Source organism: Stenella coeruleoalba (genome assembly GCF_951394435.1).
Source record: "Stenella coeruleoalba genome assembly, chromosome: 2".
Lineage (NCBI taxonomy): Eukaryota > Metazoa > Chordata > Mammalia > Artiodactyla > Delphinidae > Stenella > Stenella coeruleoalba.
This window is the reverse complement of record NC_137147.1, coordinates 43586997-43601288: the sequence shown is the minus strand read 5'-3', so window position 1 is coordinate 43601288 and position 14292 is coordinate 43586997. Positions and strand designations below refer to the sequence as shown.

General features: G+C 49.2%; 1 protein-coding gene across 3 annotated transcripts; it reads right to left on the bottom strand.

Annotated features, from left to right (window-relative positions):
• Positions 1 to 5020: 5020 nt before the first annotated feature.
• OTX2 (orthodenticle homeobox 2) lies at positions 5021 to 13604 on the bottom strand. 3 transcript variants are annotated; one of them, XM_079913426.1, is made up of 4 exons: positions 13554 to 13604; positions 9674 to 9888; positions 8553 to 8704; positions 5021 to 6678 (listed from the first exon to the last, which is right to left on the bottom strand). In XM_079913426.1, exons 2-4 carry the CDS (start codon positions 9768 to 9770, stop codon positions 6058 to 6060), a joined length of 870 nt encoding a protein of 289 aa, XP_079769552.1. In that variant the 5' UTR covers positions 9771 to 9888; positions 13554 to 13604; the 3' UTR covers positions 5021 to 6057. The 3 variants fall into 3 exon arrangements, with proteins under 3 accessions (XP_079769552.1, XP_079769553.1, XP_079769554.1); XM_079913427.1 differs by lacking the exon at positions 13554 to 13604 and adding an exon at positions 12191 to 12607 and having other exon boundaries at positions 9674 to 9861; XM_079913428.1 differs by lacking the exon at positions 13554 to 13604 and adding an exon at positions 12191 to 12369.
• Between the last annotated feature and the right edge of the window lie 688 nt (positions 13605 to 14292).

The following is a 14292-nucleotide window of genomic DNA, read 5'->3' as shown; positions in this document are numbered from 1 at the left end:
CCATTTGAATGTTAAGGCGATTTTTATTAATGGCCCAGGAGCCTAAAATGTGACTGTTGGTTCTAGGAACAGATTTTAACACAACTGGAGGCTGCTATAAGTGGTTTTTAGGTTTCAGTGTAGCCTAAGGCCTCTGGAGATTCCAGTTGGGCAATTGGAGGCAGGGCCTAAGGAGAGGCTTCACTCCACCCAAAAGCTGTCTCTACGGGAGTTTTATGGCCTTTACCGCGGGAACCTGGGTTGGAGGGTGAGCAGACCTGCAGGGTGCAGGATATACCATTTGGGATTTGGTGGTCCCATCATGGGCAGTTCAAGGGGAAAAAAGAAAAAGGCACTAGTATAGCTGCTAAAATCTGGCATCTTATTTTTAAAGTCCTCTGCTGGAAGTGTCTTCTAGTGATGTCAAGTAGACTAAGAAGCCTTTCATCCAAAAAGGTCATTTTCCCACTCCGAAGTAGGCAAACTATGTCTAGGACACTGGAGAGGGTGACAGGATTCCATCTGATTCTTGGATAGCTTTTTTTTTCCCCCTGTGGTGCTGAAACAGAAGTCAATTCAAACTTTGGCCACTTACCATTATATTTGCTACGGGATTCTTTTTTTTTTCCCCCTTTGTTGTTGTGTTCCCCCCCCCCCAGCCCCCCAATACCATGTTTCCTTCCTCTGATAATTGAAGGTAAAGGATGGGGAAGATTAAGGAATAAAAGTGAGTCACAGACCTCACGCTGTTCGACTTTCCCTTTAGGAGAAAAACAAAATTCGAAGCCAACCCTCCCCCTAGTGATAGCCTGACCTCTCTGGTACCTGCAGTTATTATCTTTGACCAAATGGGTTGGACTTGGTAGGGCTCCTTTATTTGAATTTGCTTATTGTTTTTTACAGTCGACAGCAGGTTGGTTTTTAAATATAAAACACACTGCTTGCAAGAGAGGAAGTCTAGCTAATTCTCTTTAGAGCTGGGGGCACCTTCCGTGCTTGTGGGGACTGCTGCATAGTAGAAGGCCTTTCAAACGCATGCCTGCTTACTTCTCCTCTCCAGCCATTTCTCCATACAAAAGCTTCCTCCAGCCCCCGTGATGGGTTCCCTTTCCTTCGAACTGCTTCCACCAGAAAAACTGCCCTTTACAGAGTCTAAATTTCGTTTTAATCAGGTTAAAACCGAAAAACCACTTATTATTTTAAGGTCTCATGTTGCTATTAACAGGCAGTTTAGAAGAGATGCTCCAAGCAATCGTATACAATGTGTCTCAATATACGAAGCACTACCGTTCACATGTAATGTTAATTCTGTCCGAGACAAATCCCATAATCTGTGCAGTTTCAGAGCCTAATACGGAAAAACATCGGGGTGGGTTTTGTTTGGAGTTTTGCTCTCTTCATCCCAGGGGAAAGTGCCAGGGGCTCCCCGTTTTTTGTATCATGCTAACCCAAGGGCAGAAATGGAGCGACTGGGGGATCAGGTTTTATCAGGGCACGCTGCGCTTACAGGGTTCTGGCCGTTGAGAAGAGGAAAAGAAGTGTTCAAGACACTGGTCGCAGATCTGGGCATGCAGATGCGTAAATGGGGCGTGAACCCTTTTGTGGTACGAAAGGGAAAGAGATAAGGTTTTGAAGGAAGGCGTGAAGAAGGCAGAGGTCATGGCAGAACCCGACCCTGCATCTTCGCATTTTGGTCGTTTTCTAAGACGTCAGCTTCCATTTGTGTGGGATGCGCCTGTCTCCTGCCCGACTCCTTTGTGTTTCTCTTTTGTATGATTAAAACACGTCTGTGTATCAATAAACCACCACCTCACACTGGCACTCCTGGTTTTGGGTTACAGCTTTGTCCGGGTAACAACAGCGAGGTTTTCAGCTAGTGTTAGACGCGGGTTCAAACATGTGGTGAGCGCGCCGGGACTGGCCGCCCGAGCGCCCTCTGGTTAAGTGGAGGCGGGCGCAGGACTGCGGCCCTGCCCTGCAGGTAACCGGAACGGGCCGCCCGGCGCTGTCCGGGACTCCAAAGGCACGGCCTTCCCCTTCCAGAACTGGCCTCTGGCCTTCAGGGCGGTTGAGTGCTGCGCCGGTTCTGAAAAGGAAAAGTCAGGGCACCCAGTTTAAAGACGAAATCTAGAGGCGTCGGAGAAAAGGGATGAGCCAAGGGTAACAGAGTCCCGCAGGCTCCCCCCCTGAAAGGCTCAGCTCAGAGCCCAGGAGCCCCAGGGAGGGCAGAACACCGAGCACAGCTCCCCCAGCCCTACTAGCAGAAGCCCCAGACTTCCCTGGAGGATTCCTGGGGCCCAAGGCAGGCCCAGCTGGACCCCCTCGTCGGCGCCACGTCTTCGCCGGACACCGGAGGCCAAAGGCGCGGCGGGAGTTCCCGCTGTGGCGGCGGCGGCGGGCTCGCCCTTTACCGCCAGTATGACACCCAGCCGTCTGCGGCGCTTCCTCCCGGGGAGAGAGGAAGGCAAGAGGCCGCGGGCCCCGTCGGGCCCGCATCTCTCCCCCGGCCCCCTCTCCCGGGCCCGGCAGGGCCACGTCGCCATCCTCTCCTTCGGTCTCGGCTTCCCTTCCCTCCAGCTCAGGGCGTTCGCCTCCTGGCCGGGGCACGCACGCGCACCTGGAGCCAGCCCGGCCCCCGAACTCGGCCAGGCCGTGAAGTCATCCGGCCACGGGTGCCCAGGACCACGGCTGACGCCGAAGCCTGACTTCAGGGCTCGAGGAGGCCGTGCTCCTCCCTGGGCTGGCGGCGCGCGGGCCTCGCCGGGGCCCACAGCGCCCGGAGCCCGCGAGGGAGACTGAGGACCGGGCCGTGATGGGGGCTGCGGCTCAGCCGAGGTTCCGACCAGAGCCGGAGCCGGACCAGAGAGAGGGGAAGCTGGCGGACGAGCGCCTCAAGGCCGCCCCTTCCCGGCCCGCAGGGCCGAGTGGAGCCCAGAAGGCGGCGCCAGCTAGAGAGCCACTTGGGCCTCGGGCCCCCCGGGGCAGAGATGGGAGTGCCGTTCCCGGCTAGCTCCGATCGGGCAGTCGAGATTTAGAAAACACAGCTCTGAAAGCCCGCCGTGGATTCGGCGGGGAGCACAGGCTGTTCCCGGGCGCCACGTCCTCGCAGTGCCGCCCGGGGCCTCCGGGGCTGAGGGAGTGGAGAGCCGCAGGAAGGGTGAGATTAGAGGGAAGCGAGTGGGAGAGGAGTTGAGGAAACTGACCATGATCTCAAACTCCGAGGTTTCGAAAGCCGGAACTTAATTGACTTGATTGGATTTCTCTTCTTATCTGTGAAGGGACGAAACACTCCCGAGGTGAAATACAAAGGGCCCAGAATCTTTGTGGGAAAGATAAAGGTTTGGGACAACAGAGCTCTGTAAAGCAAACTACCCCACCCTCACCTGCACCCCTCAAAACGAAGGTTACATCAACATTCAAGTCTTTGTTGATCGCCAGCAAGCAGTTGAAATCGCTCCCCGACGCCTTTGGAGGGTGGCGTCATTTCAGTACCAAGTAATGACGATTATTGGACTAAACTTCATAAAGCCGGGTCTTGGCAGGGCGCGGTGACCGGAACTCTCTGGACGTGGGAGCCCGCGCTAGCTCCCCGCCTCCCTTGCCCTCCCTCCGTTGCCTGCGGTCAGGGGGAATTCATTTCTACTTCGCCGTCAATTCAAAGGGATTCAACTCCGTGGTCTGTTAAACGAAGTTGTGCAAAGGGGGTGGAAAAATTAGTTTCAGAGGGGGCTTGGCGCCTTTTTCTGACGTCCTCCTTTTTTAAAGTACGGGGAGAGAAACCTAACCGCGCGATTTGCTGAGTAGTCCGCTGTTTGTGGTTGTTGTTATTGTTTTTACAGAGAGGGTAATCTTTCCTGTTCCTTTGTGGGGCATCCTGAAAACTGAAGGCCGTGTGAGAAATTATTGAGGATCTGTTTTCCTTGCATGAGACCCAGTATCTGGACAGCTATAAAGCAAAGATTCATGTACGTTCCTTCTCTAACTCTCTCTAAACCCTCCACCCCCAGCCCCAATCTCATTCCAGTTGTAAACTACGGTAGGGTGAATATTATCAGTAGGTACTAGAAAATCTTGCCATCAAGTTGTGCCTCAGTTGTTGACTGTAAACTATTCCATTTCCTCATTTCCTTTAGCAGCAAAACAAAAACAATTATTAGACAAGATCTCATGTAGGGCTCAAGACAGCCTGTGCAGCAGCCAGGGAGGGGGAAATCAGCCAGAAGACAAAATGGTTGCAACTGCTAACATTCATTTCAAAAGTTACAATCAAGAATCGCTTAATTTTGGTCAGACTTAAGAGCATAAGGAGTTTAAAATGAAATTAAATATTGCTTTTACCTGAGAAGCACCATAATCATTGGCCCATTTTGTCTTTTCTGGTGATTGGTTTACAAAATGCAGGTACAACTGAGAAGAGACCTATTTTTTTTTTCCCCTCAGCGCTTTCTAAAAAAAACAAAAAAACAACAAAAAAAACCTGACCAGGGTGCCTTATGTTCAACTACTGAAATTATAGGTTTTAAAACTTTTCTGAAACTCTTTTGTTCAGAAATCATTTCTGCCTGAATTGCTTTCAGATTCTGATTACATTCCCTCTCATGTTTACCTCATATATTTTTGGAAGTTTAAAAAAAAAACCCTTAAACAAATAAGAGAATAGAAACAAGGAATTCTTGTCATTCACATTTTCTCTGAGGTACTACAGTTCGCCCCTTCTCGCTTAAAAAATTGATCTGTGTTAAGACATGCTAGTAAAGTGCCTAAGAAATTGTTAGGGTTATCTGGTAGGGAGGGAAAAGCAAGGAGAGCTTTTGATTATTAGGCTCTCTATACTCAATTTCGGAGCAGTACTAATGAAAGTCACAAAAAGTTGACATACCGGTCATTCATATCTTGTTCATTCATAGATGAGGCCCCCCTCAACATTTTTTAAAAATAAAGTTTGCTAATTCCCTCTCTGACCGAAGAAAAACACGTTCTGGGAAGGAGTGGCTGAATGTGGGCTTCTCGTTCATAAATGGTGGTATAAAATTAAACTGGACCCAATGCTGTGCTAGAACCATTTTAATATAATTATACATATTTGCCAAATCCAGGAAGAAAGGTTTCTGCGTATATAACTTTTCCAGTTAACATCTGCAAGCATAAACAACGATGATCTCAGTTTATAAATTCATCAGGGTCAGAGCAATTGACCAATGTCTCTTTACTGCTAGGCTTACCAACAGCAAATTACAGATGAGTTAGTGTCCTTTTGTTTCTCTCCTCTCACTCTCCTTGTCCAGAGACATTTTGTTGTAAAGTTTCAGTGCAGCTCACCTCCAGCCAAAGGTAATCTTTTTAGATAAGTACTCAGTTGCTCTGAATTTACTTATAATTATAACCTATTTAATCACAGAAGAACCCCTGCAGAGGTGGAGTTCAAGTTTGCATACAATAACAGCAGATCACAGTTTTGAAGTCTAGCACAGATTAAAAACCACAGATGTACCATTTATATAAGACACACACTGATTGTCTCTTAAACTACATATTGACTCCTTATGAACATTATTTTTTAAATAAAGTAGTGCATCTAGGACAATCAGTCGCACAATTCACACAGCCCTGAAAAGTTTTTCAGTGCCAACTACCAGTTGGTCATGAAACGTGAGTGAGCTCGAGACACTGTCCATTCCTAAGATTCAACCAAGAATTGGCTACGACATTGGAACACCTCTGCTTAAGAAGGCTATGTCCTTCCCTCCTTTCCCTCACAATTTAGTTTTGTTTGTTTATTTTTGGTGGTATTTGGTTGCACGTGGCTAGAATGCTTTCGATCACTTTGCAAATCAGTAAAACCAATGATCTAAAACTATGATAGGATCTTAAGTATCAGATGGTTTGTCCATTTCAGGTAGCTGGTTGGCAGGCCCCTCTAAGGCCTTTCATTTCTCCTTCTGTGCCTCTCGGGACATTGATCAGAAGATGAGTCTGAGCATCATACCATCTAACTCTTTTAACCAATGCCTGGCTAAAACTGGAATGTCCAGCTCAGTATATTTAAAAATCACCCACAAAAAGAGGTTCTGCAGGTCCTCACAAAACCTGGAATTTCCACGAAGATGTCTGATCTTTATAATCCAAGCAGTCAGCATTGAAGTTAAGCTTCCAGGAGGCAGTTTGGTCCTTATAATCCAAGCAATCAGTGGTCGAGTTAAAACCCAAGCTTGAAGCTCCATATCCCTGGGTGGAAAGAGAAGCTGGGGACTGATTGAGATGGCTGGTGACTGCATTGGTACCCATGGGACTGAGTGTGGTCCCTGGTCCAGGAAGCTGGTGATGCATAGGGGTCAAATAAGATCCACAGTCCATGCCCCCAAAGTAGGAAGTTGAGCCAGCATATCCTTGACTATAACCTGAAGCCTGAGTATAGGTCATGGGATAGGACCTCTGCATGCAGGAAGAGGAGGTGGACAAGGGATCTGACAGTGGGGAGATGGAAGCTGGGCTCCAGATAGACACAGGAGCACTGCTGCTGGAAATGGCTGGGACTGAGGTGCTAGAGGGGGGAGTGAATTGGCCACTTGTTCCACTCTCTGAACTCACTTCCCGAGCAGGAGACGTCTTCTTTTTGGCAGGTCTCACTTTGTTTTGACCTCCATTCTGCTGTTGCTGCTGCTGTTGGCGGCACTTAGCTCTTCGATTCTTAAACCACACCTTGAAAGGGAAAGAAACTTCTTTAACATGGTTTCAGTGACTCCTTAAGGAAAAGAGTGGCTCCCAGATTATAAATCTGTCCTAGATGGACAGATGAGCTGAGCAGACAATCTCTCCTACCAGTGAAACTCTCATATATGTTCCTGGAATTATAAGAAAGTTGGGGAGGCTCTATCTAAAAGCTTTTGACCCTGCTTTACTCCCAGCTCAGAACAGTAAAATTTAAGATAATCGCCCAAATCATGACTAAAAATTCTCCCCCTCACTTTCCTATCTCTCATTTCACCCCAAATACACACATACACATAAGATCCAGCTGCATTTTGGAACACTCTCACAATGGAATAGAACATATCTATTCTATGTCTTTTGGATGGGAACATACGAGAAATGAGGGAAAACGATCTGTTGTTATATGCCAGCAAGAACAGCCTAAATTCAAACAGTTTACAGTCCATCTTCCAGGTAGCAACTACTAATATGTAGGTTGGTTCCATCACTCTACTTTTTGTCTCTTCTAGAAAGACTCACAGAAGAAAGCCCCCAGGAGAAATGATCCTGTTGAGGAAGAAGGTCTGAAAGCTACTATTTGCCAAAACCTTCTTTATGGTAAGTGGAGTGACTCGTATATACTCTGCTTTGAGCTCAAAGACAGACTTCTCTCCTAGGCTCAAGTCTGAGCCTTCAGGGTAGTGCCACTTGACACACAGATTGTTTACTGTATTATGTTCATTGGCTTGTCAACTTTGCCTCTGTGTGTGACTTTGAAAATTCTCTTTACCAGCCTTCTTCATGTTCTGCAATGAAGGTGCTGTGTTTGGTGTGTGAGGGGGGGCTTGTCAGGGAAGCTACTGGCATTTTCTGGGCAAAAGTCCTTAGTTGTCCTCTTGAATGAGCTCTCCATATGGGTGTCTTAACTGTGGTAAAAATGATGCCGTGAAGGCTGAGCACAAACCTCCAACCATGCAGAGCCATTTGTTTTCTTTCAGTTAAGACTTCAGTTCAAGCCTCACAAGTGCTAAAATTTCTTCTGACTTTGAAAAAGGCTCTTTTTGATCTGCAGTTCGTGCTGATGTGTCCTAGCTGAAGGGGAGTCCCAGGTGTACATGTGGTTTAGGTGCTAAACATTCTTTCCAGAGAAATCTGTATGGGACTTGCATTCCAGAAGAGTTGGGAGTTTACTTTCCTCTCCAGCTTAAGGTCAAGTTAAGGGGGAGTAAGGGGAGGGGGGAAGGTATCATTGGGATACCATGTTGATATTTTATCTGCTGAATGGCTCAGATCTAGCATGTTCTGTTCCATCCCTAAGAAGTCAAAGAAAACACTCTTACTGTGTAATTTCTTCTTCTACCACCAAACTGACATGTGACCTTGAGCAAGTCATTTACTCTATTTCTTCATCTGTAAAAATACTGGAACTATGCAGGAGCTAAGCTTCTTTTATCCCTAAAAGTAGATGAGAATGGGAGGGGGGATTTCCAACGGGGGAAGGGAAGAACTAAAATATTATGTGACTATCCTTGAAATCTGCCAAGGCTGGGCTTCTGTCCACCAGGGGTCCAAGGGTTCTAGGACTGTGCTTTATCACTGCATCTAAATCACCAGTCTTACCTTGCCAACTGGACCGGAAGAACCTTGGTTATAGGACTGGGTGGGGGTGGAGGGACAAAAAGGGGCACGAGGAGAAATCAGACACTCAAGGGGCCCTAAGAGAAAAGTTTACTGGCTTCCGATGGAGCCGAGCGTTTAGTTTAAAACCTTCCTTTGGTCCTCTCCAAGACCTGGAACTCTCCTGGGTCCTCAACAAATACAGTGCTGGGGAGAGGGGTGACACGGTCAGGAAGGATGGCTGTGTCTACCTACATCTGCCCTACCTGCACCCTGGACTCGGGCAAGTTGATTTTCAGCGCCACCTCCTCCCGCATGAAGATATCTGGGTATCGGGTCTTCGCAAATAACGCTTCCAGCACGTCTAGCTGCGCCCGGGTGAACGTCGTCCTCTCCCGCCGCTGTTTCCGAGGGGTGGCTGCGGGACAAGAAGCCCAGGGCCCTTTAGGGTGCGGGAGCAGCTTCTCAGTCACAGGGGTCTCTGCGGGTGTCCGACTCCCGCCACGCCCACACTCAGCACTCCCCTGGTCCTCGCAGCAGCTCAACCCGGACCCTACCCGTGTCCTCCCCACCCCCTCCCGGCCTCGGCTCCTCCGGCAGACACTGCCCCTTGCAGGGAATGCCCCACTCCGCCTGACGTCGGAGATGGCTCCGGACAGAGGGTCTCTTCGAAAGCTAACCAAAAAAAAAAAAAAAAAAAATGGAGGACAAAAAACAAGAACCCTCCAAAATCAACCCCTAAACCATCAACACAAAAACCCCACTCTGTGAAGTCAAAGGATCCCTGAGGACCGGCAGCTCGAACCGATGGGGCAAATCTCGATTCTGCCCGAGATCTAGGCTTTTTAGGACTCCAGGGGCCTTTGTTCCTCCATCTTTCAAATGGGGGCATATTTCATACTTCTTGTTCTAGGAGGATTTTAAAAAACAGATCTTATCGGAAAGGAAAGCACTCACACCCGGGGTAAATCACACCTGTAAGGATTAGAGGCTAAGGGCCTGGAGGTCAGAGGGGAAGCCCCAGGCTTGGCGGGGAGAATTTATGATGAGAAACCCGACTTCGCCAAGAGGGCACTTCCGAGGAATTGGACTTCGAGGTACAGGCAGGGTCCCCTCGCCCAAATGGCAAGGGCAGTAGCCTTCTCGCCCCACTCCTACGTTGTAGATCCACCTACTCCCTTTCCCCCAGCCCCTGTCCTCTCCTCGGCCGGTAAATGCCCTGTGGCTTTGAGCTGCTTCTCGGAAGGAAAACCCAGTGGAGACCTCGCCTGGAGCTGGGGCGGGGGCGACGCCACCGCCAACCCCGGTGCTCGGGGGAAAGAGTGTCACAGCCCCGCGGACCGGGCGTGGGGAAGGGCAGGGCAGCAGTGCCGCGGGGCTCACTTACCCGGGTAGCCCACCGAGGGGTGCAGCAAGTCCATGCCCGAAGTGGTCAGACTCAGCCCATTGACTGCGTAAGGCGGTTGCTTAAGATAAGACATCATGCTAAGGTTGTTTGGAGGCGCAAAGTCGGCCCAAATCCGGGGGACCCAGCCGGAAGGTCTCGCTTCTCCCGGGGTGGACAGATTCAGAGTCCTGGTGGGTGGGTTTGGAGTGGTGGAGCTAAGGCAAAGCAAACAAACAAACAGAAGTGCTGGTTTACCGCTTCGGAGGACGCAGCTCTTCCACGTTCCACCACTAACTTAAGAAGAGCCCGGGCTATGCACAGCAGAGGCTTTTAAAGGACTTGCAAAGCCTCCCCCACTACCCCGCTCCCCTCCCCAGCTTCTCAGAACTAGAGGAGATGCAGAGAGACCAGATAAACCTGTCCTCCCCACCCCCAGCCAAAACTTTAAAAAAAAAAAAAAAAAGACCCGAAGAAAGCAATACAATCTGCCTCCCGCTCCCCCCGCCCCAACAAAACCCCACGCCTCCAAATGCACACATTGCATTCCTATCCCTACATTTGCATAGGACTCCTTGGCTGGCACTAGCTAATTGTCTCAAACAAAACTTGATTGGGGCCATTTGCAGAGACAAAGAACTCTTTGGCTAAATAAATAATGCAGATAACAAAGGCCATTGGTGAGAAACAAAGAAACAATTCAAGACATCTACCTCTCCCCAGACTGTTGCCTTTCCAAGGCAGATTTTAATTATCTTAGCTTTTTACCACTTTCAACTGCTGCGAACCTAAAATGTCAGTGCACTTAACATCTAAAATACCAACTTGCGAAACAGCAAACTTGAGAAAACTTCTCAACCACTATTATTCCACATTTGAAGTCATTTCCAGTAATCATTTTCACCTAATTAGTAGCCTGGGTAATTAGATTTCGAGGTAAGTAACAGATTTATTAGGGTTTTGGAGAACTTGATTATATGTGTCTAAAGAACTAAAGCTAAACAAACAAGTATTTAACTTTTTATCGACACCCATCAAATATTTAAACGCAGTGCAAAAAAGAGTCTTCAAGTTTGGCACAGGGTGGGCTAGGAATTCTGAAGTACAGTTAGAATCCCACCAATCAGATAATGACAGGCTCCCGCATTTGCAAGTAGAAAGGGTGCACATTTGTGGCGCAAGCTGCTTCCATGTTGATTTTGATGTGTAGAGGCTGCTGATCCTGCAGGAGGCAAATTTTCGGGCATTTGGGTGCTCAGCAGCTACAGCAGAGTTTCCTCTGCGCCTTTCTGCACATTCTAGTTTCGAAGAAAGTAGATACACAAACCCCCAAAGTTGTGAAACTAATAGAATTTCTCCCTACCCTTCAAGAGTCCTAAGATCCTATAAGAAAAAGAGCTCAGAGAGGGAAAAGGAAGGAAGAAAAAGAAAAGTTATTTACTTTATTCTGTTGAGTATTTCTCACTCCCCCAAGCAAAAGGATCCAGAATTGATGTTTATAGACTGGCTGCTTGCAATTTTGGCTTTTATTTTCCTAAAAGGTGGCACTTCTCCTGCATGGATCTCTACTTTGCAACTTTGACACTATGAGAGATTGCTTCAAAATGGCGGACACAAGATTAGGAGAAGTTCCCTCTTACTTTTACAGAGGTCCTACTAAGTTTTAAGGACTCTGGATTTTCATATTTACATTGCTTAAGAGATCAAGACACAAAACTCCACAGATGGAACCCAGTTACTGCAACTTCTTCCTGATTTAAATTCATAGCACAAAAATCATGCTTTTCCACCCTTAGATCTAATTTAATGTAATTTTATAAATGCCCTTGTCAGAGTTTGTATTATCTCACCAGTAGAACTAATTTAGTTGCTCCTACAACAAAGACTTGATGTTTTATCTTTTCCTTTCAAGATAGTTATTTGGAGGCTGTGAAAATAATATTGCTTTAAAATACAGTCATGTATTGGTTTTAATAGCCTCTAAGCTGGAGTTCTTTCTCGTTTAATGCAAACTTACTATGTCGGAAAGTTCTGAACTACTATAGAAACAACTGAAATCATATCGGATGTGCACATGAGAAATATGGAAGTGTTTTTACATGTATAGCTCTCACCCAATTAGAAATGCCTGACACATCACACATTAAAGTAGCACATTCCAGCATAAAAAGCAGTTACAAACAGAAAACAACAGGACAGAGATCCTTCTTGGAGCTCCTTTGCTCTACCATCGAAAAATGACCAAAATTCCCGGCATAGACTGTTTTCCATTTACTACCGGATACATCTTTAAAAGAAAAAGGAACAAAACAAAACTACGACGTGTTCGCCACAGCTAGCCTAGGTATGCGCTCTCCAAAGAAGAGGCCTTAGACAATTCCATCTAACTTTCAAAGCCCTGCCAGGAAGCCTTTCTCCCTTCCTCTCTAGGCAGAGCCCAGAAGGGGAAAAAGAAATCCCTTTTCAAAAATACAAGCCTCAAAACAACTGCTCAGGAGGTGGCCCCTGGAGAACTCCTACCTAGAAGGAGCGGGCGGCGGTCTCACGGCGAGTCCGCGCAGCCGCTTGGCGCCTACACCTCCGGCCGCGAGTGACTTGGTCCGGCGTCCCTGCCCGGCAGCCCTGCAGCCTCGCAGCCCCGGCGCCCGAGGTCCTGCTCCGCTTGCCCGCCCCGGGCCGCGCTGCCTTATATCTAACGGTCAATTCGTGCAATCTGTCGCTCCCCTCCCCCCTCCTCCCTTCCCCCTTGTTTTTTTTTTTTTTTTTTTCATCTTCCAAGGAGCCCATCTACCAGTTGCTGTGTCCTCGCTCAATAATAATTACCTCGTCCGAGAATTAATTATAATAAATGTTTTCTTGATAAACTAACGAGATAATCCGAAGGGCACACGTCCCTTAATTACAGGACGCCGTGCTCAGCTCTGCTTCTCGTCCGGGCTGATTAATTTTCTGCATGATGGAAAGGAAACAAAACTACGCGGACTGGCGACCTGCCTGCGGCTCGGAAGACAACGAAAAGGAAGAGGAGAGAGAAAGAAAAAGGAGATATAAGGGCAGCGCAGAAAACAGCCGGCGCGAGCCTCCCTCCAGCGAACTCGAGTGAAAGTTTCTGGCCTCAGGGAATCAAACAACGCTGCCACTCATGAGGGAGGGAGGAAGAAACGTGCCAAAAGGGTTGGCCTTGACTATTAATTATGGCGAGGAGAAAGCCCTGGTGTTAGCTCTGAGAGCAGAGGTCTGGGTATCTACCTGCCTTTGGGGGGGAGGAGTTTCCTCTTCAACTCCTCTCTTGTGCTAATAACTTTGGTGACGGGAAGAAGTCCTGAGGAGAGCACGAAAAATCCTGACCCCCGAAGCTCTGGGATGCAGGGAGAATTTCCAGGAGTGACCTCCCCGTCCCCTCCCCAAGCAATCCACCACTCAAGAGGCAACGCGGCTCGGCCTTCTGTTCCCGCACCCCATTTCGGTCTGTAAAGGAGGAAAAAGCCGACTCGGCGGGATTCTGACGGGGACTTGGGTTTCAAAAAGTGTGTCCTGAAACCACACTGTGGCCTCAAGAGTCACTTGAACGCTTCAACACGAAGACTTCTTCGGAGTTTGAGGCGCGACTCATTGCGGAGGCTGGGTGCCTGCCGGCTGAGACCTTCTGCTGGTTCTCCCCCGGGCCGACCGAGATTGGAGGCTGGGCCTCAGCGCCCCGCTTGCCCCGGCGCGACCCGGCCCGCGCCGCCCGGGTGTCCCCGAGCCTGGGAGCAGAGCGCGCGAACGCGCAAGCAGGCCGGACCGCGGCCCCTGTCCGAGAACAACCGAGCGGCCGCCTTCCCACCGGAAGGATTCCAGTCCCCGGCTCCGTGCGGCCTCGGGCGGAGCTGGGGCCACTCACCGCCACTTCTGCCCGCCCCAGGTGCGCGCCGAGGGCTGCGAGGGGCGGGCCCGGAACCGTCCCCGGCAGTCACGTTGGAAAACGACTCTTCCACGCTCGCTCGGTCTAGGACCACAACACACAACAGCCATTGGGGGGGGGGCGGATATGGCACTCCCGGGATTTCTCCCCCCTGGGTGGGGGGAAGTGGTGCTCAAAAAGAAAAAGGAGATTTGAAGGCCCTCTGGAAGAGGCCGAGAACCTTGGTGAGCTGCTCTTGGCTGGGGGAGAGGGGGCCGAAGAGAGCGAGCGGCGAGCGCCGGGGCGGAGGAGATGCCGGCGCTCCCCGCCTCCTCGGTTATCCTCTCGGGTTTCCTCTCACGTTCATTAGGGACAGGCAGGAGCTTGAGCGGCGGCCGCCGACCCGCCGGCAAGCCGGGCTTTGGGCGCGCGGAGGCGCCCAAATTATTATTATTATTAACAACAACATCATCATCATCACCATCCATCCATCCATCCATCTAGCTACATCTGCATCTTTTTGTCTCGGACTCTGAAAACGTCCTTGGGATCAATCCAAATGACCCCAACCACATGTGATGTCCAAAGCGCAAAGATAGCAGGGAGAAGCCCAGAATGGGCGTTGACATAAAACAAAACCACAAACAACACCCCTTCAAAATACCCCACATCGGACTCAGAGGGTTTCCACGACGTTTTGCGAAAGCACCGACCCCAGGAGCGCGCTCCCTCCCTTTCT

Coding starts and splice junctions, on each gene's coding strand:
- OTX2 (XM_079913426.1), bottom strand. CDS start 9,770: ATGATGTCTTATCTTAAGCAACCGCCTTACGCAGTCAATGGGCTGAGT. Junction 8,705..9,673: donor CCCCTCGGTGGGCTACCCGG/GTAAGTGAGCCC, acceptor CTTGTCCCGCAG/CCACCCCTCGGAAACAGCGG. Junction 6,679..8,552: donor TGCCCGAGTCCAGGGTGCAG/GTAGGGCAGATG, acceptor TTCCCTTTCAAG/GTGTGGTTTAAGAATCGAAG.